The sequence below is a fragment of the Wyeomyia smithii genome, chromosome 2, assembly GCF_029784165.1.
Source record: "Wyeomyia smithii strain HCP4-BCI-WySm-NY-G18 chromosome 2, ASM2978416v1, whole genome shotgun sequence".
In the NCBI taxonomy this organism is placed as follows: domain Eukaryota; kingdom Metazoa; phylum Arthropoda; class Insecta; order Diptera; family Culicidae; genus Wyeomyia; species Wyeomyia smithii.
Genome location: NC_073695.1, coordinates 67,027,821 through 67,055,452, shown reverse-complemented (window position 1 = coordinate 67,055,452; position 27,632 = coordinate 67,027,821). Strand labels below are relative to the sequence as shown.

General features: G+C 38.6%; 2 protein-coding genes across 3 annotated transcripts; one reads left to right on the top strand and one right to left on the bottom strand.

Annotated features, from left to right (window-relative positions):
* Window positions 1-16,212: 16,212 nt before the first annotated feature.
* On the top strand, window positions 16,213-18,462 carry LOC129722491 (UDP-glucosyltransferase 2-like). Of its 2 annotated transcripts, XR_008727607.1 has the most exons (5): window positions 16,213-16,371; window positions 16,422-16,931; window positions 16,990-17,539; window positions 17,598-18,086; window positions 18,141-18,461. XR_008727607.1 is itself a non-coding variant. In XM_055675946.1 (4 exons), exons 1-4 carry the CDS (start codon window positions 16,256-16,258, stop codon window positions 17,991-17,993), a joined length of 1,572 nt encoding a protein of 523 aa, XP_055531921.1. In that variant the 5' UTR covers window positions 16,213-16,255; the 3' UTR covers window positions 17,994-18,462. The 2 variants fall into 2 exon arrangements, 1 of the variants encoding a protein (XP_055531921.1); XM_055675946.1 differs by having other exon boundaries at window positions 17,598-18,462.
* A 6,824-nt stretch (window positions 18,463-25,286) lies between these two features.
* On the bottom strand, window positions 25,287-27,218 carry LOC129719655 (uncharacterized). The gene has a single exon (XM_055671048.1). The coding sequence runs from the start codon at window positions 27,216-27,218 to the stop codon at window positions 25,287-25,289; it is 1,932 nt and encodes a 643-aa protein (XP_055527023.1).
* Between the last annotated feature and the right edge of the window lie 414 nt (window positions 27,219-27,632).

Sequence of the window (27,632 nt, the reverse complement as noted above, 5' to 3'; positions counted from 1 at the left end):
TGTACGATCTGACCCATCGGTTCCCACAGGTCGCATAGTATGCATTTCATAGGAAATTTTCTCTACTTTTCGAATATTAAGGTCCCATTTTGCCCCTTTCTGCCCCGATGAACAAAAATTTTAATTGAAAATAAAATAGTTTGAATGAAGGCGCATGGTGATTTGTGAAAGTTACGTTGTTTTACAGAAGTAGTTAGTAGTTTCATTCAATTGTTCTAGAAAAACTTCATTGGCTTACGTTCAGGTGTGCAAACAAGGTAAAATAACACATATAATTATATTAAATTGACATGAATATTAATTTTTCAAACCATTGCATTAGGTTTTAACATTTTACTCGTCATAGTCAGTATCATCATGACTGAAAATTCATAAATCTTCCACCTCTTATGTGAAAGTGCTTTTCGATTTGTTATTGTGTCTAAAACTCGGAACTACCGGATCTGACGCAATTAGCAGCTCACGAAACATGTCACCGATAGTTCTCTCACGTGATCCTTTCTAGGCATTTATTTTCTCGTGTTTTCCGGATTGCTTTATTCATGCATTCCTGGGATCCTTCCGAAAGTTTGTCAATGAGACTCGAAGATTAAACGATTATTTCACATCCTTGAATTAGTAATTTGTGTACTGTTGTTGAACATCCATACAATTTTACGTAGGTAATAATGAACGGTAGCGTTGGACTTAAATTTTGATGCATCAATTCTTTCACCACTCGAAATCGTTGCTAGCAGCGTCTGAAAATTTATATCGACTCCTGTTATCTCCAAAGAAAATTCTGGATTGGAAAAAACGTCTTGCTGTAACACCGTTATTGCTACTGCCGAAGCCAGCGTGCGGTTTGTCGACATGTAGACCAAGTTTGACAAAAAAATCTTTTTGAAATCGCTGTTTGATGCTATTGAGCTGATCGATGTTACCTGTTTTTAAATATTGAGAATAGGTAATATTTCCATTTAATTCTACTCCGAAAATTTATCATGAAATTTAAGTTCAATATTCAATATTAAATTTAAATTCAATCTGAAATCTGCTCTCTGAAAAAACTGCAAATATCGACAAATCAAAAAAAGTCTGCACACGGATTCTAAAAATCTTCATTTTCAGATAAATTTGCATATCTGGTATCCCTGATTACAATAATACGATGGTGACACGTCACAAATTATTCACTAACGTATATAGACACTGTATTTTTACTAGTATGAAAACACATGAACAACCCCCTTTTGACCATGTTAAACGACAAATTTTTACTAAGACTCAAGTTTTTTAAATCTATTAAAATGGGACCATTTTGCATATTTCAACATATAATATACTGTATAGTTCGTTTCGAATGCACATTTCTCTTAAAATAGTATAGCGTGAAAAAAGGCAGAACAGTTAATTAATGGCAGTGGATTTTTTTAAAGACTGCTTATTACACACAACATTGATCTTATATGAATGAATAATTCTTTGTTTTCTACTCACGTATTCTAGTGTAACGTATTTAGCATTTTATTTCCTAAATTAATGCGACGTATTACTTTAGCCAAAATCGATATCTATTTAAGTACTACATGATCGCCCCGCATAATCAATAACCACAAAACGTGCTTAACCCTCTAGTGCCCAAGTTAATTCCTAGACGGGCTTCGGTAAAATCACTATGAATCATTATAAACACTTTTTAAGTATTCATTGAAGCTTTTTAGAGGTTCGACTGAAGCCCGCCAAATGGCGGCATTGGGCACTAGAGGGTTAACAACTAGTTCGGGATATAGTCACGACTGTATGGGTTATCGTTAAACCATATGGATTATCATTCGTTTATGGTTATTGATTATGCCGAGCAGTTTTCCAACTGCGAAATTTGGCACACAATCTGCTGGTTCACATTTTGACAGTTTATACTGGTTTCCCATATTCGCTTCGCCAGAAACTGACTATACTGACACCGTACACCGTAATCATTATTATTATATATTTTATATTATATATACTATCCTCAGTTTCGCTGATGCCTACTGGATCCTCGAACATAACAAAAGATGGGAGTATGAATAAATAATGATATACATAAAAACACTGCGACGTAATTTTAGCCGTAGTTTTAACCGACGTAATTTAGCCGTAATTTTAGTAATTTTATTTTTTTTTATTTTTTTTTAGGGAGATATTTTTCCAACTTTTTGAATTTTTGACACCAAAATTAAATTTTCCAGAAAAAAATCAACCTGATATGGATTTTCTGCTTTTTAAATGAACATTTTGGGTTTTGTCCGACTTTTGTTCGGAGACCCGCCACTGTGCGACGCCAGGAGTTTTGTTTGTGAACACGCAAAAAAAAAGTTTAGTTTTCGTTCGTGCGCGCATTTTTATAAATTTGAATGAAATATCAACGTCGCAGCACTAAATCGAAATCGCGACTTTAAATATCCTTACGTGGGATGTAATGCGCTATACAGCGCACTATTTGCGACGTAAGGTACAATGTATAATGTGCGGCATGCGAGTAAAATCAATTGTCGCCAGTCGACAACTACAATTTTCAACTAAATGGATTATATAAAATAAGTGAGAACAGAGGTTTTGAAACCTCTTGTGTTTTCTTCACCGCTGGCATCACCAATTTTCCCAGTTTTGGACAAAGTTGAACTATGATCGAAAATAATCGGGGTCAACTATTCGATTATTCAATAATCGAAAAGTCAGTTATTCGATTAAAAATTAATCGAATATTTCCGCAAATAATCGATTAACTCGATTAATCGAGAAGTAATCGGACATCACTAGTTGGATGGTGCGAAACCAGTACAAAATTGTGCGTTTTTAGCGCAATTGTTGATGTAATTCGGAACCAGTACAATGATTGCGTGTTGGGCATAACGCAATTAATGCTCTAGCGTTTCTACAATGTGTTTTGCAGCTCCAAACTACTACACCTAAACAGTTTCAACTGGTATCAAGCAGCATTGCAAAGCGAGCGAGAAGCAAAACCAATTTCCTCCTTTCTGCTTGAGGACGAGACATATGCTACGCTTTTCAAGTCTTTTGCACACACGCTTTCGAGATACTTTTTCTTCTTCATGCATTCCTCTGAATAGCAGCATGCACGCACTGACAGTATGAGTGAGACTAACAACACTGGTATCAAGTATGTACAGCACGGGTGTCTCGCTCATTTCATGAAGCAACGAGATATCGCCTTGCGCGTCGCAATCCTAACCGAAAGAGGAGCGAAAGAGCAACCTGCAAATTGTATATGACGTGTCTAGTCTTGTCGCACATACATGGAAATTCTACGAGCGAGAGAGAAATTTCTCTCGTCGCTTGAGAAAAAAGCGCGTGCACAGAATGACAAATAATAATCCATGATCCATGAGTATCAGTCACTAATACACTTGACGTGAGAAATAAAGTGTCGGTATATGATACACATTCTGATTTCATTCTATGTCAATGTATTCGCAGTACAACTGTTGCGTTATGCGTTTCACACATTTATTGTGCGATTTCTGTGCAAAATTTGTGCGAATCGGGAAGACACAACGATTGTACAAGACTTCAACTTTTGCGTGTGGCTTTTAAACAAAATGGCGTCGAAAAAACATCGAAAATTTCCGATTTCTCAAAAATTCAAAATGGCGCCATTGTTGCCCTTTAAGTTGAAATATGTTCAAACTCGGGAAAATTTAGTTTTGCATCAAAATACACAAAAAATTATATATAGAAACCAAGGCACAAAAAAAAATTAATTGCACTATGTAATGTTCTTCACCAGGAATGTTGCAACAGACGTTTACTATAATATTCTTAATTAAAGCTGTTAAAAATATCTTTTAACCTGATGCTACCTGATTTGCCATGGTTCGTTAACGTTTTCGTAAGAAACGGCTTTACCAAAAACTGAACTGACATCACACTTTCAGATTTTTGATGAACGGGTAGAATAATAGTGTCTTTAAAAGATAAGCAGTCAATTTCACTAGAAAAACACTCAAAATTTGAAAAAAAATTAGTGGTCCAACTTATGGTAAAAAAAAGTACTGTTTTCCTTATTTTGACATGCTTCCTTCGAACGAGAGCGAGCTGCACGCTGTCTCGCTGAGTACCTGAACTTTTTTTAACATCGAAGTAACACAGCAAATCATAGTTACCATAGATGTGTTATGATCGTGTTATTGTAACAAGTTGCAGCTAAAATGCGAAAAACGCCAAAAATTGGTGAAAAATATACTGAAGCAGCTGTTATTGAGTGTTTCCAAGCAATAAAAAGTGGTGTTTAAATTAGAGAAGCTTCCACGATCCACCGTAATGTTCCGTGCAAGCAGGAAGTCGTCAGGAAAACCACGAAAAGGAAAACCAGCTGCATTGTAAAGGATTCCCCATTTCTATAGAGCGGCAGCGACAATCTACAGTTGCGAGATTCATCTCAGAAAAATTCTCATCTTTCAAGGTTCGTACGAAATATTCTGAATTACTTTGGAGGATTGACTACGAAGCAAGTAAAAAACGGCCACATGGTCTATGGATGGTCCTTTATAATTCGAAGCAATCTATGGCATGGTGCAATTGTTCACAACTACCTGTTATACAGTGGATTAGAAAATTATTCAAGTAGACCTGGCCAAAATTGGGAAATTGTTGTGGTCCAAATTAGGAAACGGTGGCCTATAAAAGGAAACTGCAGCGATGATTTATTTCTTTTATTATAAGAAATTATAGGTATTATCTTGTAGGTTTTCATGCAGAAAAGATAGAAAACATGTTACTTCATGTTTATACATAATGGAATACCTAATTCAGTTGAGATATTTACACTTATTCTTGCAAAATATGCAGCTACACTACTAAGTGGCCCACTAAAGGCAGTTATACCCTAATCCGGATTGCAACTCGATCGAGAACCTCTGAGATAATGTAAATTAAACTATAGTGGACTCTTTTCCAATAGTGGACCACCTGATAGATTAACTCAATTTATGCGAAAAATCGAGGGGTTTCAGCAAACTTCCATTGAAAATATCTTGTTTAGTCTGTCTGCATCACAAACATTTATAAATTTTGATTTATGTAAAAAGGAATTGAATTTATCTGACAGGTGGTCCACTATAGGTTAACAATGTAAAGGGGTCCACTATAAGTTAATTTACCCTATATTGGCTGCAATAGTTTACACCAATGGACGCCAGTTCAACACAGTAAACGACCTTAAATCATGCATACGTCCATGCTGACAAGAAATCTCTGTAAATACTCTCCATAACCTTGTCAATTCAATGCCCAGAAGAGTATTCGAAGTTATTAGGAATAAGGGAGGAGCTACAAAGTATTAACCAACTGATTGACCCAGAAAATTTGAGCTTTAATTACGTTGATTTGAGGTGCGTCTAAACGAATGCATCAGCTTATTTTTAATTTTTTGCATTTTTATTCTATCAAGTGCACTTTTTTGAAAAAATGATGCTGTTTGTTTTAGTTTATGATAACAAATGAAAATAAGCATGGGCGCAACTACGGGGGGGCTAAGGGGGGCTACAGCCCCCCCTAGCAAGTTTTAAGCCCCACCTAGAATTTCCCAGTGAATAATTGTAGTCAATATAAATACATCCCATACTTTCTATCAGAGCATCAAAATCAACACAAATTGAGTAGTCATCATTCATTGGCTGAGAACTAGTACTGTGCCCAGGATCGATTCTCAAACCTAGCTCTCTTACTTACCTCACTAATAAGACGAGTGCCGTGGTGGCTCGTGCTGTATCAAGGAGTTGTTGCCATGCTGCTCGGTTTTGGGCTGTGTTTCGCCAGTTCCTCAGACGTCTCATCACCCGCAAGTCTCTTTCGATCTGGTCGAGCCATCGCGCACGCTGCGCCCCCTAGTCCACAGGGTTGCTGAAGAGAAGTGATTTCACAGGATCATCGTCCGGCATCCTTACGACGCGACCGGGCCACCGCAACCTATTGACTTTCGCCAGCTGTGCAACGGGGTTCTCTCCAAGCAGCGCGTGCAGCTCATGGTTCATGCACTGTTGCCATTATTCGTCGTCTGTCTGTACTCCACAATAGATAGTCCGCAGCACCTTCTGTTCGAAAGCTCCAAGAGCGTTAAGGCCAGAAGCGTTGATGTATCGATTCCGTAGAGAACTACCGGCCGTATCAGCTACATCGTCAACTTTTTACTTCGTCGCACTAGACTCGATCGAAGTGGTCATGTCAATACCCCCACCACAATTGGTGTGTACGTTTGCATGTCTGAGAAAAAAGAGCCGTCGATGAGAACATGGTCAATTTGGTTTGTTGTACGTTGGTCAGGTGATCTCCAGGTGGTTTCGTGGATGTCTTTTTGGGGAAAGCTGGTTCTTCGGACTGCCAGTCTGCGCATCCCTGGCCGTTGTCGTTCGTGACGGTGTGCAGGCTGTGCGGGCTAATCACCGACTTATATATGTTTTTCTTACCGACCTGAGCGTTCATGTCCCCAATGACGATCTTGATGTCTCTACGCGAGCAGCTATCGTAGAGTTTCCCCAGCTGTGCGTAGAACGTTCCTTTCTCTTTATCGGGACGTCCTACGAGTGGGCAATAGGCATTGAGGATGGTGTAGTTGTAGGACCGGCCTTTTATTCTCAACAAACACAACGTGTCGCTGAACGCCTGCCACTTGATCGCACGACTCTGCATCCTGCCCAGCACTAAAAAACCGGTGCTCAGCTCATTGTTCGCCGTACCTTCTCTCCTTTTCGGTAAAGCTCCTGGAGCGCAACGATGCCGAACTGATGAAGTTCTAGCTGATCCAGCAGGATCCGGTCGGCATCCGAGGCGTTAAGCGATCTACTGTTACATGTACCGTGCTTCTAATCGTCGGCCTTATTTCGTCACTAGATCATTGCGGGTAATTCCGGTTCGTTTTCAGTTCTTGATTGTTCGTAGTATGTTTATTTTAGAATGCTGCTTTACTAGGGCTGCGATACCTTGTCTCGTGACGGGGCCGCCGTCTTGGGTGTAGAGGCGAGACACCGCATTTCATAGTTCATCGTCCACTTCGGATCAGTCGCTGTTCGAGCCGCCCCCATCCTGAAAAAACAGACGCTCAGACAAGCTGCTCTCCAAGGAGAACAACTACCGCTTCCCTGTCAGCATACGACCAAGTTCCCACCGGTTCCCCAATCTTCTCATGGTTGCTCGTATTCCAGTCGGTTCCACGTGGAGTTAAGATAATGACATTATGCCTTGGACCACACTGGGATCTATTTTATGCCGACTAGCACGGGTGTACTGCTGGTACGCACTGCCCAGCCGTTTACCAAACCTAGTTCGCCTTAATATCGAATCAGTGTCAGCGGAAAGAGATGGTCAAGATATTCAATACATCTTCGGAGATTTATTCCCGATTGAAGAGATTTTGTCTTCTGTTACGACACTACTTTATGCGTTTTTAAATAGGCGCATTGTAACTCTTTTTCCTATTTTTTTTAAATGAAGTGTATGAAAACTAGCCCCCCCCCTAGAAATTTTCCTTAGTTGCGCCCATGAAAATAAGTGAGGACATTCAAAATCCAATTAGTTTTGAAAGAAAAACCTATGCAAAACATGGTGCGTCTAAACGAACGCATGTCACTGTATCATTGTTTTTGCCGCAACGAGTATTTAAACTTCTTTAAGCAATATACATTTTTTTCTGATGATCACACAAAATATCTTGCAAATAACCAAAATGAAGAGTAATAAAATGGCGGCCAAAATTCTGACCACTTCAAATGAAAGCCTTATCATTTCTCTTTACAGGAAAGCGCTACTCGTAGTAGGTTACATAACGAATTTTAGAGCTATTGGTCAAAAAAGACATTGATTGATCTGCTAAAATTTCTACTTTTCTTAAAACTATTTCACCCCTTGGTGACCGAGGGGTCAACACATTCGAGCAAATGAAAATGGCATTATTATTTTTTCTCTATTTCTAATAACTATGTGCATTTATATTAAATTTGAAAGGCCTTGGGCATCTAGTGGGCTGGTTTCAGCGAGAATTGCCCAAGCCCGGATGAACACAAGAAGTATTACACGTAACAGATAACTTCTCAATAAGTGACACTGCCTGAAGGGAAAAAACCTAAATTAATCCACCTAGCGGTCAGACTCAGCCTTTCTCATTCAAACTTATTATTTGTAAAAATAGATTCACATGAATGCTTAAATCCAATGAAGGTAAATTCACTCTTTGGCTTCTAAAATATTCATGTTGTAATTGAAGTATAAAATATGACATTTGACGTAATGTTAGTGCATCAGAAAAAAAAAAAAAGAAATGACTCTTGATTTCGAACAATTAAATCACGAGCAATACCGGGAACGTTCGAATAGTGCGATACCACATTTAAATCATGTTGAGGCTATATATATTGATCAAAGCAGGTATAGTGTTGAATAGTCTTTGAATTTCTTTTCTTTCCAAAACTGTTGATATCAAATTGTTATGAAGTTTGTTATTTGTAAGTTTGAGAGATGACTCGTTTGTATGACACTAGTTTATTCAATTAAGTCGTGTAATATTTGAGATAATAGACTTTCGTTGTTTTATAAATTAAAACATAACGGTTGCTTAAGTTTGATTACAGTCAAATAAAAAGGGAACGTATAGGGCAGTCAAACTGTGAAACCACGTGTTCAATCATAATTCATCAGTTAACCCTTAACTAGCCCATTCATCTGATATCAATATTGTTTAAAATCGGTTGTGTAGTTTTTGTAGTTGTGTAAGAAAATGAAGTTTCGTGATTTTCACATTTAGGTACATTACAGACAAGGTTACAGTCCGTTTACAGCAAAATTCAATAGGGTGTTATGAGGCAGCTAGACCTTTCATTTGATACTAATTCTGTGGAAATAGATTCAGCCATCTCTGAGAAAAGTGAGTAAGTCCAAGTAGTCTTCGGAATATGTTTCTTTTCATAGCTGGATTTCACATTTTTAAACATAACAGGTAAAGTAATAATCCGTTTGCAAAAAAAATCAATAGGGTCTTACGGGGCAACAAGATCTTCCATATGACACTGATTTTATGAAAATCGGTCTAGACACCTCTGAGAAACATGAGTGAGATTAAATAGTCTCCAGAACACGTTTCTTTCCATAACTTTTGAACCAAATGTTCAATCTTCAAAAAATTTAAAAGTTGAGGGTTTTTAGGTAGCCCGTTCATTTGAAACCAATTTTGTTCAAATCGGTTGTGTAGTTTCTGAGATATTGATGTTTCGTGATTTTTACATATTAATACATAACCTCTTAATTAGAAATCAGATTACAATAAAATTCAATAGGGTCTTACAGGACAACTAGACCTTTCATTTGCAATTAATTTCATTGAAATCGATTCAGCCATCTCTGAGAAAATCGAGTGAGATTGGGAGAGCGCTATACACACACACATACACACACCTACATACAGAAAATGCTCAGCTCGTCGAACTGAGTCGAGTGATATATGCCATTCGGCCCTTTGGAGCACTTTCATATCTTCGGTTTTGCAAGTGATTGCTATACCTTTCTAGGAGAAAGGCGAAAAGTTAAAAAATTATATATTAGGAGTAAAATATTCGTCCTGAGGAAATAGCGAAATAAAAGAAATGACTTTGAATTTCGTACACTTCAATCACGAGCAATACCGGGAACGTACGAATAGCACAATACCAAATTTAAATTTTGTTGAGGCCATATGTTTTGATCAAAGCGGTTCCAGTTTTAAATAGTCTTTGAATTTCGTTTCTTTTCATAACTTTTGAACCACATATCAAATCGCTATGAAATTTCTTACTTGTGAGATTGAGAGACAACCCGTTCAAATGACACTAGATATGTTTAAATAAGTCGTGTGATCTTCGAGATAATAGACTTTCGTTGTTTTTATAATTTATTACATAATGGTTGGAAAAAAAATACGGTTATAGTCAAATAAAATGGGAACCTATAGGAGAGCCAAACTTATCATTTGACACTAAGATTGTTGAATTTAGTCCAGCCATTTTGGGTAAAACGAGTGAATTGGAAAGTCACCGGAACATGTTTCTTTTCACAATTTTTGAAACCACGTGTTTAATCACTATAAAATTCATCAATTAACCTTTAACTAGCCCGTTCATTTGATACCAATATTGTTCAAATCGGTTGTGTACTTTCTGAGATAATGAAGTTTCGTGATTTTCATATTTTGATACATTACAGACAAAGTAACAGACCGATCACATTGAAATTCAATAGGGTGTTATGAGGCAGCTAGACCTTTCGTTTGACACTAATTTCGTGGAAATCGGTTCAGCCATCTCTGAGAAAAGTGAGTGAGTTTAAGTAGTCTTCGGAGTATGTTTCTTTTCAAAGCTGGATTTCACATTTTTGAACATAACAGGCAAAGTAATAGTCCGATTGCAAAAAAAATCCATAGGGTCTTATGGGGTAATTAGACCTTCCAAATGACACTGATTTTGTGGAAATCGGTTCAGTCATCTCTGAGAAACATGAGTGAGATTAAACACTCTCCAGAACACGTTTCTTTAAATAACTTCTGAACCACACGTTCAATCTTCATGAAACTCAAAAGTTAAAGGTTTTTTTAAGTAGCTCGTTCATTTAAAACAAATCTTGTTCTAATCGGTTGAGTAGTTTCTGAGATAATGATGTTTCGTGATTTTCACATTTTTTAACATAACCTCTAAACTAAAAATCCGATTGCAATGAAATTCAATAGGGTCTTATGGGGCAACTAGACCTCTCATTTGCAATTAATTTCATGAAGATCGGTCCAGCCATCTCTGAGAAAATCGAGTGAGATTGGGAGAGCGTTACATACACACACACACATACACACACATACACACACACACACACACACACACACACACACACACATACAGAAAATGCTCAGCTCGTCAAAGTAAGTCGATTGATTTAAGAGATTCGACCCTTTGGAGCACTTTTATACCTTTGGTTTTTTCAGTGATTGCTATACCTTTCTAGGAGAGAGGCAAAAACGAAACGTTCGGACAATGCCACAAAAGATCAAAATTACTGGCCGCAGTGGGGTCCATACAAAAAAAGCATAAAAATATACTGTCTGGAATATTATTACAAATCTCACCGCATTGATGAAAACAATTATTATTTCTTAGAGGAAAGTGCCACATTACGCAAAGTCTCTTTAAAACCGAAAAAATATTTTTTTTATCTTCGTTCTGATAATTTTAAAACATGTAGTATTGCTTCGAAATTTTCATAACATTGACTAACTGTTGACAAAGCAAACTTTCCGTGACACTTATAAATTATGAAATCGCCTCGAATGAATTAATTGGTAAAATAAAATTTCGCAAAAAACCTCCAGCACTTCTCAATTTTGGCTTATACACATCTCTAAGAATAAATCGGTAAGGAATGCATTGTTTTTCTGTAACACCAATCATAATCCTTGGTTGGGTGGCAACAATAAGTTATAAACCAGAAAAAAAACACGTGGTAATTGATTATTTATTATAAGATACTTAAGTTACAAACAAACCCTCATTGAAACCAATATATAGTAGAAATTAATGTTTTTGAAAGACAATTTTTCAAAGGTTACCCTTACTGTGACTGGTACGCATATTGAAAAAATAACGCTTGCGTGAAAATAATCGTAACACATGTGAACAAGTAATGTGTCCTCTAGTCTAAATCAAATACAAAGTTTAGTTTATATAAAAATATATTCATGTTTTTTTTTCATTTGCCTATATCGCGTTGAAACGCATTTTTTCCATTAGGATTTCAGCAAAGATGACTAGAACAAGATACCTGACTCTTGCAGAATTCATCGGACATGATTGTCGCTGCGCGTGAGCAAAAGTCGAACTAATTTATACACTGTTAATATGATGTATACTTAACGTCAAAATGAACTGACAACAAGGGCAAGACATGACTGCTGAAAGGTAAAACAATTTTTTCAGTATCCATGTGGACGACTGTACGATGCTACCGCAGACAGACGTCCAAGCTGAGTTCCAAACTTGTGTAAAGATTTTTAAAGTAGCAATCCGTAACCAGATAGCGCTACCAGTGACGCCAGGCTCATACACCAGCGAAAAAAATGTATTGTAGCGATAAGGTCACCAGGCGGAACTAGTATACAAGTGATTTATAACGCAATTCTCTTTGAAAATATACATAGAATTTCCGATCAATTTGGTTCTTGCTTGGACGTCTGTCTGTGGTGCTACCATCCGAAAAATGATTATAATTTGTACGAATGTTTAGTTCTCAAACATGAAACTTCGGCGCATCATTTAAAATTAAGCGTACCATCAGATCTTCCTGATAACCGCTATGAGCACGTTCTACAGCCAAGTTTTCCACGCTTGCCGAGGTTAATAAAGTAAAAATCGGGTGCCCCGTTAACTTAACCAAATGCCCAAAGGTTCTGAAACCTGGATTGCGATATATCAAACTTTAAGCTTTGATAGAATGGGACCTGAAAATAAATATAACCCCTCAATATAAACCCCCACTCTGGCAGACAATTTCACACTTTTCTTTCGTACTTTGAAGTGCAAAAAATGGCAATATAATTAATCTGCATGTTATCTTAAGCGCCGAGCTGACCAAACTGCTGACCTTTTTCATATATAATCTTGAACAGCTCAACGATCGATGACGGACTGTGCACGATAAATCGGTTTTGCTCATAGTGACCCGGTTATGAGAATTTAAGTCATTAGATGGCAGCACTAACCGTCGGAAATCGGTCGTGTTCAAAATGTATGAAAAATATGGAAGTTAGGTATCTTGTACTAGTTATCTTTGATTTCAGAGTAGCGATCATCTGCGTTGCGCATTCTGCGTAGTGGGAGCAATGTAATCATTGTAAAAGTTGTCCACGATTTAATGTTAAAGAAAACAAATTGTGACCCGCTGAATTTTTTTTATCAACAGGGTACGTAAACCAGTTGGAGGTAATTTATAGTCTCAGGTGGTGTTATAGCTTTTGGTAGAGTTAAAGTTTTCGATTAGGTCTTTGTTTTTAAAAGTAAATAGCCATTACTTTGGACAGCCATTAGAATGCCAAGCCATTTTTAAACATTTTTTAAACAAAATTCAACGCATTTGTGAATTCACAATAGTGCAACTGTGAATAATAATAAAGTGAGTGAAACATACTATCGTAACACGGTGAACTGTCATTAGAAACTTTTCGGAACAGTGATCAATCGAAGATTTTCAGCGCTTTGACAAATTTTGTTAATCCTTACTTCTCATATTATTCAGACAGAACATAAATTTTACAACTTTGTTTTTCATATTTGGATATTCTCCCAGAACAATATCATATGATCAGCTTTATAAGTTTATAGTAGAGATGGTCGGGTACGGGTATTTTTACCCGATACCCGTACCCGACCCGTACCCGACGGGTTCGGGTCGGGTTTCGGGTAACGCCAAAAAATATTTTTCGGGTTCGGGTCGGGTACGGGTAATTTAAAAACCAAGGCTTCGGGTTCGGGTCGGGTACGGGTTTGAAAAATTCTCAACTGGTCGGGTACGGGTCGGGTACGGGTAATTTGATTTTCGTGCATTATGAGAATTTTTTTTTCTAGCCTAGGTGTTTTAGCATAGTCTTGGTCTGGGAGAGAAAAACGGATACGAAGCAGCACGAAGTTGCATCGGTAACGGTATCATTGATTTCTATAGAAGAATGATTACATTTTTTTCTTGACCGTGGACTTATTCGAAAAATACTTATTCTGATACTATAACTCCATCATAAGTAAAGCAAATAGTATGCTGGACTTTTCTAAGCGGTTCAGCCACAATTTTCAAAACCCGTACACTATCAAACTATTGTATATTACATATGTTAGACCTATTGTAGAATTTTGTAATCTCATATGGATCAGTCCAAAAACAATTCCTTCTTTACGCGCTTCGCAACTTGAATTGGACTGCATTTCCTCTGCCATCGTATGAAGCACGTTGCATGCTCAATCATCTGCAAACACTTAAACAACGCCGCGAATTTGCAATGCTATTCTTCGTCAATGACATTATTTCAAATCGTATAGACTCATCTGCATTACTATCATAACTCAACTTTAATACACCTTCACGGCATCTTAGAACGAGAAAACTTTTTTCAGAAAAAAATTGCAGAGCTAATCATGCAAAAAATGGTTCCATAAATCGAATGATGTGTCAGTATAATCTACATTGTAAAACCATTGGCATAACAATGTCAAAAAAACAAATTAAAAACTGTCTGAAATACACTAGAAATATTTAGCTCGTAACAAGAACATTGTAAACACTATAAATAATAACTGTAATGAAATATTTATGTAGTCTACATTTGCCTGACGAAATAAATAAACATTTAAAAATAAAAAAATAACATCCACACAAGCAATGAAATTAATAATATTTTACATAATATTTCTGTCCTTAGGTAAGCTACGAGTTTTGAAAGTTTGTCGATTTTTTTAAAAGCATTTATGTTGTTTAAACGTGTAAGCAATGTTTGCAAATAAACTCTTTTCCGCAGACCTACTACGTAATTATTACTCGGGTATCAAAAAGAAGTCGTTTGGTAACAGTTTGGAACTATACTGCCGTGAGATGACAAAGTGACGTAAGTGCCACTTTCTCGAATATGAGTTTTTCATGCCAATTTGTTCACTGTTCTAAGACCTATCTTTTGGTATCTTTCTTTTCGTTGTTACTTATTCGTACGTTGCATAAAATCAAAAAAAAAAAAGTGACGTTGGCACACATTTCCATACAAAAGTGACGAAAAATTCTTTCGTTTTTGGGCCGTACTGAGAAACTGATCACTTGGATCTACGTCACAATGTCATCTCACGGCAGTATACTGCCGTTCCAATCATAGTAGTCCCATGTTCTACACAAATCTTATGCACGCTGGGACAACTATGCTTGGAAGGGCAGTATACACTTCATCACGGTTTAGTCTTGATTTTTGTTTCACAAAATGAAAATAGTGAGGTATGAAATTGTAAAATTATTGCAACACTGCGCAAGTCTACGTAAATATAAATAAACTCAAAAATCTGAAGAAACTGAGTCGACAAATCTGTGGTTTGCACACAAATTTGCACATTTAGTATTCGTGATGTTCGAGTCATACTCGGATTACAGCAGGAACATTTTTACACGTTATCAAAAAACGACGAGTGTGCGTGTCATCTGTTTCGGTAATGTTTTAGTGTAGTATTCGTTTCTCCCTCCCAGGTCATGGTTTGCACTGTGACCAGGGATGCCGCATGTACAGAAATACCTGTGTTATACCGAATTCGAGATTCCTGATTGCTACGATGTGCTCATGAAACTCGTCGCTTAATTCAAACTCTACCAGACATGCATTTTCCACCATTCTTCGTGTTGTGCTAGTAGGGTGAATTAACAAAATAAAAATTTTCAGCAGTTTATATGAATCATACAAAATAAATAATTGAAATTCCTGATCAATTTTAATATGAGGTAACTAGCGGAACTCCGTACACAGTTATGAATAGATTTTTTGCTGCGTGATAAAAATGATCAAATTTTTCAACATCAGACGAGCGGACGTTCTCAGTGACAAATGCTACGCTGGATTCTGGGAGCACCAATACATCGCCTGGAATTCTGGCTGGTTCATTAACATTCGTTCACATGAACACTCGGGTCTAGTCCAACTCCGGCCGTCATCTCGAGAAGCTACATATGACAATCAGTGCATAAAACGTGCGAGATAATCAGGTATTTAAAAAAAAATAAAATAAAATAAAAAACCAAGACGGGTCGGGTACGGGTCGGGTACCGGTAATTTCGGGGTATTTTTCTTCCGGGTACGGGTCGGGTACGGGTAGTTGAAAACAAAATTTTTCGGGTTCGGGTATTTCAAACAAACCCGACTTCGGGTTCGGGTCGGGTACGGGTTTGAAAATTCTCGATGAGTCGGGTACGGGTCGGGTACGGGTAACAAATTTCCCATACCCGACCATCTCTAAGCCCTCAGTACTCTGCTGCGACAAGTTCACTCAGCTGCTTTAACTGCCGGTCATCGTGCGTGTCATAGAGAATCTCACGTGCAGTGTTAATCACTTCCCGTCTATCATCGAGTTGTTTGTATTGCACCGCGGGCCGCTTTGTCCAGTTGGGATCGCCTGCGAAAAATAATTTAGTATGCGAAATCAAAAACCTGCATCGTTTGCTCACTGCAACTCATTTGTCCCGAGTATCTAACATGATCAACAGCGTTTGTGTTGTCTTCCTTAGTCTATATGCAGTGCAGTTGGTTCCAGTACTGGGGACTAATATTCTTTGCTTAACTCCAATTCCCAGTCCTAGTCATCATATTTGGTGAGTATTCGACTGCGTGCGTAGAATCAATAAATTCGTTCAAATTATAGGAACCGAGCATGGATGGAAGCTCTAGCAGCGAGAGGACACAATCTGACGATCGTGTCAGCCGACGTCGAAAAGGTCGCGAAACCAAATATGACCTACATTCATCTTGAGCGCGCATACTCCTTCCTGCATGAGGTTGTAGACCTCGGCGAAATGTCGAATGCGAATGCTTTCGGGGGGGTGCGGAGTCTGTACGCCTGGGGAACGGGAATGTGTAAAGGAGTACTTAACTCGACCGGAATGGATCGCATAATGGATTATCCTGCCGATTTTAGAATCGACCTTGTCGTAGCTGACATCACATTGGGCCCCTGCATGCTGGGGCTGCTGCAGAAGTTCGGATTTCCTCCAGTTATCGGAGTTACAGCTTATAATAATCCGTCCTATACACCGGACTTTATTGGAGGATACAAAGAATACGCGTACGTTCCGTACGTGATGCTGAACTATGATTACGACATGAACTTTTTTCAGCGATTGTACAATTACGTCGTTTACAGCTATGATCATTAGTGAGTAAATCGCAGCGGAATGATTATCCTAAAAAATGAAGTTATTAATTCGTTTCAGTTATCGCCATCACGTGTTTCTTCCGAAGATCGAAGAATACATGAAAGAATACCACCAGGACTCACGTCTCGAGAGCGCATCGGACTTGGAAAGGCGAGTCTTCCTGTTGCTTGTGAACTATCACTACTCAGTAGATTTTCCTGAATCCGTCCCACCTAACCACATTCCAGTGGGAGGTCTACAGGTTATTCAACCTAAGGAATTGCCTTCCGATCTCAAATTATTCATCGACGCAGCCCCGAAGGGAGCAGTTCTTTTCTCACTGGGTACCAATGTTATGAGCAGTGGTCTTGGAACCGATACCATTCGGATGTTGCTGGAAGTATTTCTTCAACTTCCTGAGTATCATTTTCTGTGGAAATTTGAAACCAATATGCAGCATGATCTACCGCGAAATGTTATGATCAAACAATTCCTGCCTCAGAATGATATCCTGGCGCATCCAAACATCAAGGCCTTCATCACCCACGGTGGAATGCTTAGCACACACGAAGCCACCTGGCATGGGGTTCCTATGGTTGGAATTCCTTTCATTTGCGATCAATATAGAGTGAGCATAACAGTTGTACTTCTGGTTAGAATTATACCTGGTTATCATTTTTTTCCAGAATCTGTACAAATCTGTCCGTGCCGGAGTCGCCCTCGGGCTAGATCATAAGTCGTTAACGGCAGGAAAAGTTCGAACAACTCTGAAGGAAATTTTGGAAAATCCATTCTACAAAGAAAACATGCAGATTCGCTCGTCACTCTTTCGTGATCAATCAGAACATCCCCTAGATCGCGCCATCTGGTGGATGGAATGGGCCATTCGTCACCCGAATTCCAAGCACATTCAGTCGCCCTCCAAATGGATGGGCACGTGGCAAAGTAATCTATACGATGTGAAACTGTTTCTGATCGTTGGATTTGTACTGCTTGGCATATGCGCCAAAAATTGGCTGGAGAAGATAATATCTATGTTTACCGGACAAAACGAACTAAGTGAAGACAAAAAACAAAATTGATAATAAAACGAGTCCAGTAACCTGCAGTTGTTATCTCTTCCACCAATAATTCTACGCTCGTGCCCACAATCTTCACAGTGTTTGAGCGAAGCGGTAGGTAAACTTATTATGTGACGAAAAGTATCTCATTATAAAAATTTTCCAAAGTTGACACGCGTGTGCCCAAAAACGGGTGAATGGGAGAGAATATACATGATAAGATAGCAGGAACTTAACTAGCAACAGCTGATCTTGTTAGACTTTCTCAAACAGTGTCTCATGAAAATTCGTGACAAGCCACGGTTGTTTTGATTCTCTCATACTTCTGCTGTGAATTTGTCATTAATTAATGTGGTGGTGCTATGAAGAAGTGTTTTGAATTTCGCAAAAATTAAACACGGCTGAATATCAGTTCTCGGCTCGAACATTTCATATATTTTCTTTTAAATTGTTTACTGACATTATAAATTAAAGATTCTAAGCATAATTGATATTATTATTTAACTATACAATTTTCAAATTATTTCTTATTTGTCCTTTTCTTGATTTATCTGGTGGCTTTAACTCTTTCTTTTTCAATATCACTTATTTTCCGTCGGTCTAGTTCTAGCTGCTTTAACTTATTTCAGATCATTTTTTGGGGTCTTTAGAAACATTTTACGGGATTTCTAAGCGTTGTTTTGGGATTATTGCTTGTTTGGTCTTATTAGGGCTGTTCTTCTTCTGTTATTTTTTGTCTCCAACTTCTCTTATCTTTTACTTTATTACAAGCGATATAGAGAAGTATTTCCAGTAATTTCCCAGAATTCCTCAATTCAGGATAATTCTTGAATCGATTGTGGCCAGCATCACAAATGGTATTTCTGAACTTATTATTACTATTATTATTTTATTATTATCATTATTTATTCATTGCATCGCGTAACTTTAAGACAAATGTCTTTTTGCTAATGTTACGTTGATGAACTTTCAAACGTCACGTAAAATAAATAAATAGTTTGGTAATATTCTGAGCTAACTTAATTAGCTTAGCTTGACTGACTGCATAAATCAATGGTTGCACTCCGTGATTTATCCGAATCAGTAAAATTGCACAGTGAACCAAGTGAATGTGGTTGGGAGTGACCGACCATTCTCGTTGTACAAGTTTTAGTAACTCAATACTTTGAAGGATCAATAACGACGCCGGCTACGTCCTTGCAATCAGGTGGGAAGAGGGAAGGGATGTTAGTGTGACCCTTGCTATTTGGAGACCGTGTTAACCTCTGCATCTCCACAAAGGCCACAGGAAGAGGTTTTTGTTTGTAGGGGAGGGCTCGTTGGATCAGGATTCACTTTGATATGTGATGCGATCATACATGTAACTCCTACCTGTCTCTATTTAGCTCTTTTCGATTTATTATATATTCAGCCGGCTGACTAGAGGAGCACATTTAGCTTATTTATATTTGGTACCGGTTTAGACCAAGAGACAATGCTGCACGCGAAGTTAGCTCATTACGAAGGCGAACGAAGAATCTTTAATTTCAAACATCGGGAATATTCAGGAGTGGCGCGCGCGTAAACCATCCATCATGTTTGAACATTTGTTTATGTCCAATTCCGTATACTCTCGATAAAGCAAACGCACTCCAGAAGACGCGGTTCTTTGATAGGTATACATTGCGTAGTTATTGGATCAATCACGATATTTATTAACCGAACTCGATTTGCGACACGCTTAAATAAAAGCAACGCGCAGGCAATCTTCGGTTGAACGGTCATACCAAGACTGAGCTTATCCCGCATCTCTTTTATGCGACGGAGAGAATGGTTTGTGTAATTAAGTTTCCGTGGCAAGTGATGAAATTGAATGATTATTCGCGCGAGGGTCGCGTATTACGAATACCAACGCACAGTGGTAGGTCTCTATACAAAAGTCGGAAAAAAACTAAAAGTCTTTTTGACGTAGAGTACCATCTTACGGCAACAATTACAGGGACCCAATTTCAACACAGGGATCCAATTTCAAAACCGAAAACATCGAGTGCGTCACAAAAATTGTCCAATTTCAAACGTTTTAAACCCAGTCAGTTTCCAACCGATTTCTGTCATTTCTCTAGCAATCGATAGGAAAATCATTTAACCCTCTAGTGCCCAAGTTATTTTCTAGACGGGCTTCGGTAAAATCAATATTAACCATTATAAACACTTTTTGAGTATTCACTGAAGCTTTTTAGAGGTTTGACTGAAGCCCGCCAAAAGGCGGCATTGGGCACTAGAGGGTTAAGCACCCGTCCAAATGCAGAAAATTGTAATCTGATTGTTCAAACTATTGTAATATTGAAAATTGTTGAACATCGTCGAAACGCAAATGTCGATTTTTGATTGGTCGCTTGCTGCCTTTCACTAAAAAGGACGACAGAATGGAGTACCTACTTAGCCGGGAATGCACTCTTCGGGCAATATAAGAGACTGTTTCTCCTCAAGCAAATCAGTTTAATAGGAGCAGGCAGCAGCAGCGGTCATCAACAACGATGGCAGTAGGCGAAGGCAGCGTGGATCAGCAGCGGGCAACAGCGCACAGTGGTTCCCCCATAGGTCATAAAGCCAAAAATCAAATTTCATTATTTTGGTATTTCTTCACCTCTCAGCATCCTTTGTAGTCTGCAGCTAACAATGGCATCAATTATTGTGTTGTATTACGAAGGAATTGTTTACTGTGGGACTTGGAGGTGCGCATTATTTTCACTTTTAAACAGCTGTAAGAAGTATGCTATTAGGTTGAGTGCAATTTCACCACTTTTCAGTGAATTTAAGAATTCCAAAGTGGTTTTTTGATATGGAGGTCCAAAAACAAGGAATGTTGAGGCCTTTTTTTGTGGTTTTAAGAATGTTGTATTGTGTTGTTAACGACTGAGCCAACGGTAAAATTGGTACATTTTGATATAAATAGATATCACCAATGTATTTTCATTTCTCAATTCAACAATGTTCTTAAGCGAATTTACGTAAGAGCGATACATCAAAATGTTCGTTAGGTATCGTACATATGTCCAAAACACAATTTGGCTGCCGAGACTTGCCCATTGGTTTGTGAGAAGTGAATACAAAATGGTCACTTTTACGATGTATTCTCAGTTTTTGTTTTGTTTTTGAGGGTTTTTTTTGGTGGTAATATTTGGCAACCACTTTTCGACGAATACCTTTTAACGTAAATATATTTCTAGGTTCATTGCTTAGATGTACATTTCCCAAAATGCATATCTTCAAAATTTGAGCAGAAAAATCTGGAAGAATTCATTAGAAGATACAAAATGTTTTAGAATCTATACACTCATCACTATGGGATTATTATAACTTGAAGCTAGATGAATAGTAAGCTCGAATACATTACAGTTGCACACGATTATCAGTTCCTTTGAAATGATGTAATAGAACAAAGAGCAACTGCATAAAAAGATATGCCACATGGTTGAATGAAACAGAGCAGATCTATCTTTTATTATCGAAGTATGATAACAGCACCAAGGAGGCAACAGTTTTTTTTCGTGGTCAGCCGAGAACGCAGAAAGATTTCTATTTTATCACTTTTTATGACATTATGTGAATTATATTTTTTGTTCATTGTAATTTCCTTAATATGTATTACCATATCAAATAAATGTTGTGAGCCAAACATATCCCTAATTTTCAAATACACATCGAAAAACACACTTCTTATATATGTATACACTCATTAAATTTCTGGTATCGAACAATAAAAGTTTGGAAAATTTCATAGTAAAAAATAGTAGTCGAGCCAAAGTTGGTAAAAGATACCAGTAATTTTAGATGACCCTTGACCACGAATCTATAGAAAATACTACAAAATAGATGTGATTTTTGAATTCAGCATCGAAAAATACACTAAGATTGACGTTTTGAACTCAAAACATAGGAAAACAATATTTATGACCGCCCTTCTTAGAAAACGGAACCACTGTGCAGCGGCGGTGGTAGTGGTTAGCTGCAGTCCTACCTCTTTCAGTTCGGCTCCCCTTCGATCTGAGTTGGACCCCACCAGCGGTAATCCGATTCAGATATCGTTGGGTAAAAAACAACCCGAAACTGAAAGAGACTCGCACCGGCAGGTGGATTGAGAAGCCACCATCATCCAGCGTATGTATATATAGGGTGTGTGCAAATAACGTGTGTGAATATTTGTAGCGTGTGTCCCTTCTATATAAGGGGCTGTCCACATACCACGTGGACAACTTTGGGGAGGAGGGGGGTTGTGTGATGTCCACGGTCCTTACAAAATTTTTATAATTTATATGGGCATTTGTCCACGAGGGGGGGGGGTTAAAATCGTTAAAAATCTGTCCACGTGATATGTGGATTGCCCCTAAGGTGTGTGACTAGCGTGTGGCTTGCTATATAGCGTGTGGCTAGCGTGCGTGGCTTACTATATAGCGTGTGGCTTGCTTCATAGCGTGCGTGGCTTGCTATATAGCGTACGTGTGCATGTCTTTAGTGTGTCTGTGCATGTTTATAGCGTGGCCTGCTATATAGCGATTAAAATTTTCATTTATAATTGCGAAAAAATCACCTTAAATTAAATTTAATCATATCACTGGAAATCATTCAGAACTAATTCAAAAATTTGGCATGTTGAAAACATTGTTCAGTTGTTAATAAATGGCATTGACAAACACAATTAACCTTTTTTGACTTCAGCTAAGCCTCAAAGTTTATCTGAAGAATTTTTGAGCTAGTGAGTCTGAATCACATAATTTTTCGCTCAAGTCTTATTATTTGCAGCAATCAGTTGTCAAATTATCTACGCTGTCGTAAAATGCAGAAAATTGTTATTTGAACTGTTATACTTCAGATAAGGGATGCACTATTTACCCTCGTCTATAGCCTCTTCGTAGCCACTGCCTAAATTAAGATATCTTTGTGCAACTTGATACTAGAGACAGCCTCAAAACAATTCAATTTCATTCTTGTTTTGGATACGACAGCAAGTGAAAACGCATAGCTGCACATAGCTTCTGCTGTTGTTCATTGTCGTTACCGGTGCCACTATAGAGGTAAACGTCATCTGGAGCAGAGAGACCATTAAAATAATTAACCACAATTGAGTGTATTCTCAAACCTATTCCAAGAAATACATTGACATAAGACAGGCTGTCGTATTCTACGTTAACTCTGCGGTCGTGTCTTATAAACAACCTCTTTGTAAAGCGATATAACATGTGGACTGTATTCTTCGACTTTTATTATAATTCTAAAACGGAAATACAAGTTTAAGTGTGTGCGTGGAAACGCAATGGTAAAAATCAATTTCAAGGCGTGTTGCCAGTAATTCCTCAACGCCGGCAATAGACGTCTCAGTCAGATTCTCCAGTCAAATCTAGAAAATCTATAACGAGCGTCTTAGCAGAGTGATTGAGATCAATAAAAGAAATAGTTATCGGTTTCCGTTATACTCTACTAAATTTTTTGGAAATAAATATTGAAATTCAGTCCGCACGTGCGGACTGAATTTCAATATTTATTTCCAAAAAATTTAGTAGAGTATAACGGAAACCGATAACTATTTCTTTGATTGAGATTCTCCAGTGCTAGCGTCATCCAGGGGCAGAACTGCTAACTTGGCTGTTGACCGCTTGAAAACTCCAGCTGTAGTCTTCACCGAAACGACGCGAACATAACCATCCTTGCCAGGATGAATCTCAGTAATTCTGCCTAATTTCCATTGGAGCGGCGGAATGTTGTCTTCCTTCATAAGAACCAAATCACCTACCCGCAAACTCGTGTGCTGTTTATTCCACTTTTGTCGTTGTTGCAACTCGGACAGGAAATCTATCGACCAACGTTTCCAAAAGTCCGATCGCATCTTTTGAATGTGCTGCCATCGAGATAGTGTTCCAGGTTTGATGTTATCATACGACGGCTCCGGAACAGCGTTTATGGCACGTCCGAGTAAAAGATGACCAGGTGTAATGACGCTAAAATCGCTAGGATCAGCTGTTTGTGCAATAAACGGGCGAGAATTGAGCATTCCTTCAATTTGCACTAAGAGTGTATGCCATTCTTCTTCTGTTAGTTTAGTTTCACCTGCTGTGCGCCGAATGAAATATTTGGTGGACTTTACTCCAGCCTCCCACAAACCTCCGATGTGTGGTGAGCGTGGAGGTATGAAATGCCATCGAATTTCTCTAGGCATACGAAAACTTTCGATCGCATCAATTGTATGTTGCTGTCTGAGCAAAACATAAAGCTCATGCAACTCTGAGCTTGCGCCTGCGAAGTTAGTAGCATTGTCGCTAAAAATGTCGGATGAAAGTCCTCGACGTCCTACAAATCTATGCAATGCCGCTATGAAACTCTCGGTTGAGAGATTAGATACGAGTTCTATGTGAATGCATTTAGAAACCATTCATATGAACAACGCTACATAGCCTTTTGTGTAAATTGGTTTACGAGAGTGTCCTTTGCGAACGTAAATTGGGCCTGCAAAATCTACACCCGTGCGTTCGAATGGGTGCGCTTGAGTAACTCTGTATTTCGGTAGGTTGCCCATAAATATTTTGGTATCTGGTGGTCTTACCTTAAAACATTGTATGCATTTTCGTAGCTGATTTCGAATTACATTTAGACCGTTGAGAATCCAATACCTTTGTCTCAGAATGGATAGTGTACCACTAGGTCCCACGTGAAGGTGTTTTGTATGGATAGCTTGAATTAGGAGTTTGGTGACATGGTGATCAGCAGGCAGAATCGCAGGGCATCGTTGTTCATAGGAGACGTTGGCATACTTAATTCTCCCATTAACGCGTAGAATTTCACCGCTGTCTAGCCAGGGGTTCAAGCTTCGCAATCTTCCAACATATTGTTCACCAGAGGGATTTTCCTGACACCGTTTAATCAACTGAATATCTGAACGCAAATGGTGCTGCTGAAGTAGACGAATTATGAAGTTCAACGACAAACGCAATTCATTTACTGTTGGATACTTTGACTTAGCCTCTTCGGAATTTTGCTTTCTTGCCTTCCGAATGAATCGTATGACGTATGCTAACACACGCTGCAGTTTGCGGAATGAGCTGAACTTTGATAGCACTTTTGGCTCATCATTAACCAATGTCGTAACGAGTGCTGTAACCTTCATCTCAGGTATTTCATTAAGCTCCTGGAGTTTCTCCTCCTTGTAACAACTTTCATTCAAATATTGCGGCCCATACCACCAGGTACTATTTCGAGCCAACATGTTCGGATGAACACCACGAGTTAGAAGATCTGCAGGATTGTTATTGGTTCGTACATATTTATATTCATAAGATTGCGTTAGCTGCAACACCTCTGCAACTCGATTTGCGACGTATGCTTCCATAACATGCCAAGAGTTTTGATCACATTCTTGACACCATCTTGTTTCAATGACAACTGTTTTTCTCGTGAAACTTCCGGTATGGTTTCCATAAATTGAGGTGAATTAGAACACCATTTGTAAAGCGTGAAACCACCTTTTCCAAGCAATTCTTCCAGTTCAGCACGAAATGTCTTTATATCCTCCAGTGTGTTGCCACCAGTAAGAACATCATCTATATAAAAATCTTTTGAAATGATTTTGGCTGCCAGTGGATAATTGCGACCTTCATCAACTGCCAATTGTAACAAGGAACGCGTAGCTAAGTATGGAGCTGCAGCTGTACCGTAAGTTACTGTAGTAAGTTCGACAACTTTCAGTTCTTCAGATAAGTTTGGTCTCCAGAAAAATCGTTGGAATTTGGCATGTTCCGGATGGATTTTGACCATCCTGTACATTTTTGCGATGTCTCCAGTAAAAACGAAGGCATGGGTACGGAATCGTAGGACGATGTCAAACAACTGATCTTGAAGAGTAGGTCCCACCATGAGAGTATCGTTCAATGATATGCCAGTAGTAGTCTTCGCTGACGCATCGAAGACAATGCGTAGCTTTGTAGTAGATGACGTTGGTTTAAAAATAGCATGATGTGGTAAAAAGTATCTCGTTGAAACATCTTCAGACGAATCAACCACTCGACAATGGCCAAGTTCAATATATTCCTCGATGAAGGCACAATAAGCTGTTTTAAAATCAGGGTCCTTGTTGAGCTTTTTCTCGAGGTAAGCAAATCTTTGTAGTGCGTGTTGTCTAGAATCGCCAAGTTGACTCACGTTTTCACGGAACGGTAACTGCACTACGTATTGACCGGAAGCATCTCTGGTATACGTGCGATTGTAGAATTCCTCGCATGCTACTTCTTCTGACTGCATTGCTGTTTTAGTAAGAACTTCTTCTGATTCCCAAAACTTTTGAATTAGCAATTCGAGTTCTGCTTCCTGCACCGCAGTATTGCACTGAATGGCTCTGTATGTCCAACTTGAAGCGTCTACTAGACCCCCTATCACCCATCCGAAAGATGTCTCCTGTATGTAAGGCAAATGTTGAGCAAGTTGCAATTTACCCGTCTTTAGCAGCTCGAAAAAGTGTCCAACACCGATCAGCATATCCACGCGCTGTGGGTAGTTGAATTTTGAATCTGCCAGAAATACATTAGTGGGAATTGGCCAAGCAGATACATCAATAAAATTCGCGGGTATAGTTCCAGTGATTCGATTCATAACCATACAATTAATAACGTGTGTGGATTTATCACTCCGAGATTGCACTTTTACCTGCACCAACGATGTTACCTTCGTCTCAGCTCCGTCGACTCCAATAATCTTAATATCCATGGGCTGTCGCTTCATTTGTAGTAGTGTAGCTATCTTTTCAGTCAATAGATTTACTTGCGATCCACAATCCAGCAGCACACGACAAGGTTGAGCTGTTCCGCTCCTATCAATAATGTTAACAATTGCTGTACAAAGCAAAGCTCGTTGTTGGTAGACCATACATGAAGCATTGATTGCGGATTGTGTAGATGCATCGCTGCTGGTTGTGGTTGTGTGCTGGGTTTGCATTTTAGGCGTCAGAGCAGTTTGCAAACTTGAGCCAGCTGTGCCGCTGGAAACAGTATTTAAATGAAGTGTTGAATGATGCCGTTTCTTACAGATTTTGCATGACATCTTGGACATACACTTAGAAGTGATGTGCCCCTTCCGCAAACAATTGTAACAAACTCCGGTTGATTTTGCTTTATCATAGCGATCGGAAGGTGAAAGCTTCAAAAAATCATCACACTGGTGGTTGGGATGTGCCTGCTCGAAAAAAGTACACTTCATATCGACCGACGTTACCAATGCAGACATCTTCAATGGAGGAATCTTTGTGTTACCACTAGAGTTAAAGGATTTTTTCTGCTTCGATGAAACAGACGTTAAATATACTCGTTCCAACACTTGACTGCGTGTAGTCAAAAAAGCAATTGTGTCTGCGAACGTTGGAATATCACCGTGTTTAATGCTGCTTTCCCAAAGCTTGCGTGTCTCTATATCCAAGCGTGAGGCAAGAATATCGACGACCAAAATATCCGAAAGACCGACAAGATTATACTGAAGAAATTTGAGCGCCTCTACGTGACGTTTGCACTCATCGACTCAATGACGTAGCTGTTTTCCATTCTTGCTGTCCATCGGTTTAAGATTAAGCAAACCACTAACGTGAATATCAATGATTTTTCTCTTATCCTCGTAGCGCTGCTGGAGAAAATCCCACGCTGCTTC

Excerpts from the sequence above, each read along its gene's own strand:
- LOC129722491 (XM_055675946.1), top strand. The coding sequence starts at position 16,256 with ATGATCAACAGCGTTTGTGTTGTCTTCCTTAGTCTATATGCAGTGCAG. Across the intron at positions 16,932-16,989 it reads GTTTACAGCTATGATCATTA|TTATCGCCATCACGTGTTTC; the intron begins GTGAGTAAATCG and ends AATTCGTTTCAG. Across the intron at positions 17,540-17,597 it reads TCATTTGCGATCAATATAGA|AATCTGTACAAATCTGTCCG; the intron begins GTGAGCATAACA and ends ATTTTTTTCCAG.
- LOC129719655 (XM_055671048.1), bottom strand. The coding sequence starts at position 27,218 with ATGTCTGCATTGGTAACGTCGGTCGATATGAAGTGTACTTTTTTCGAG.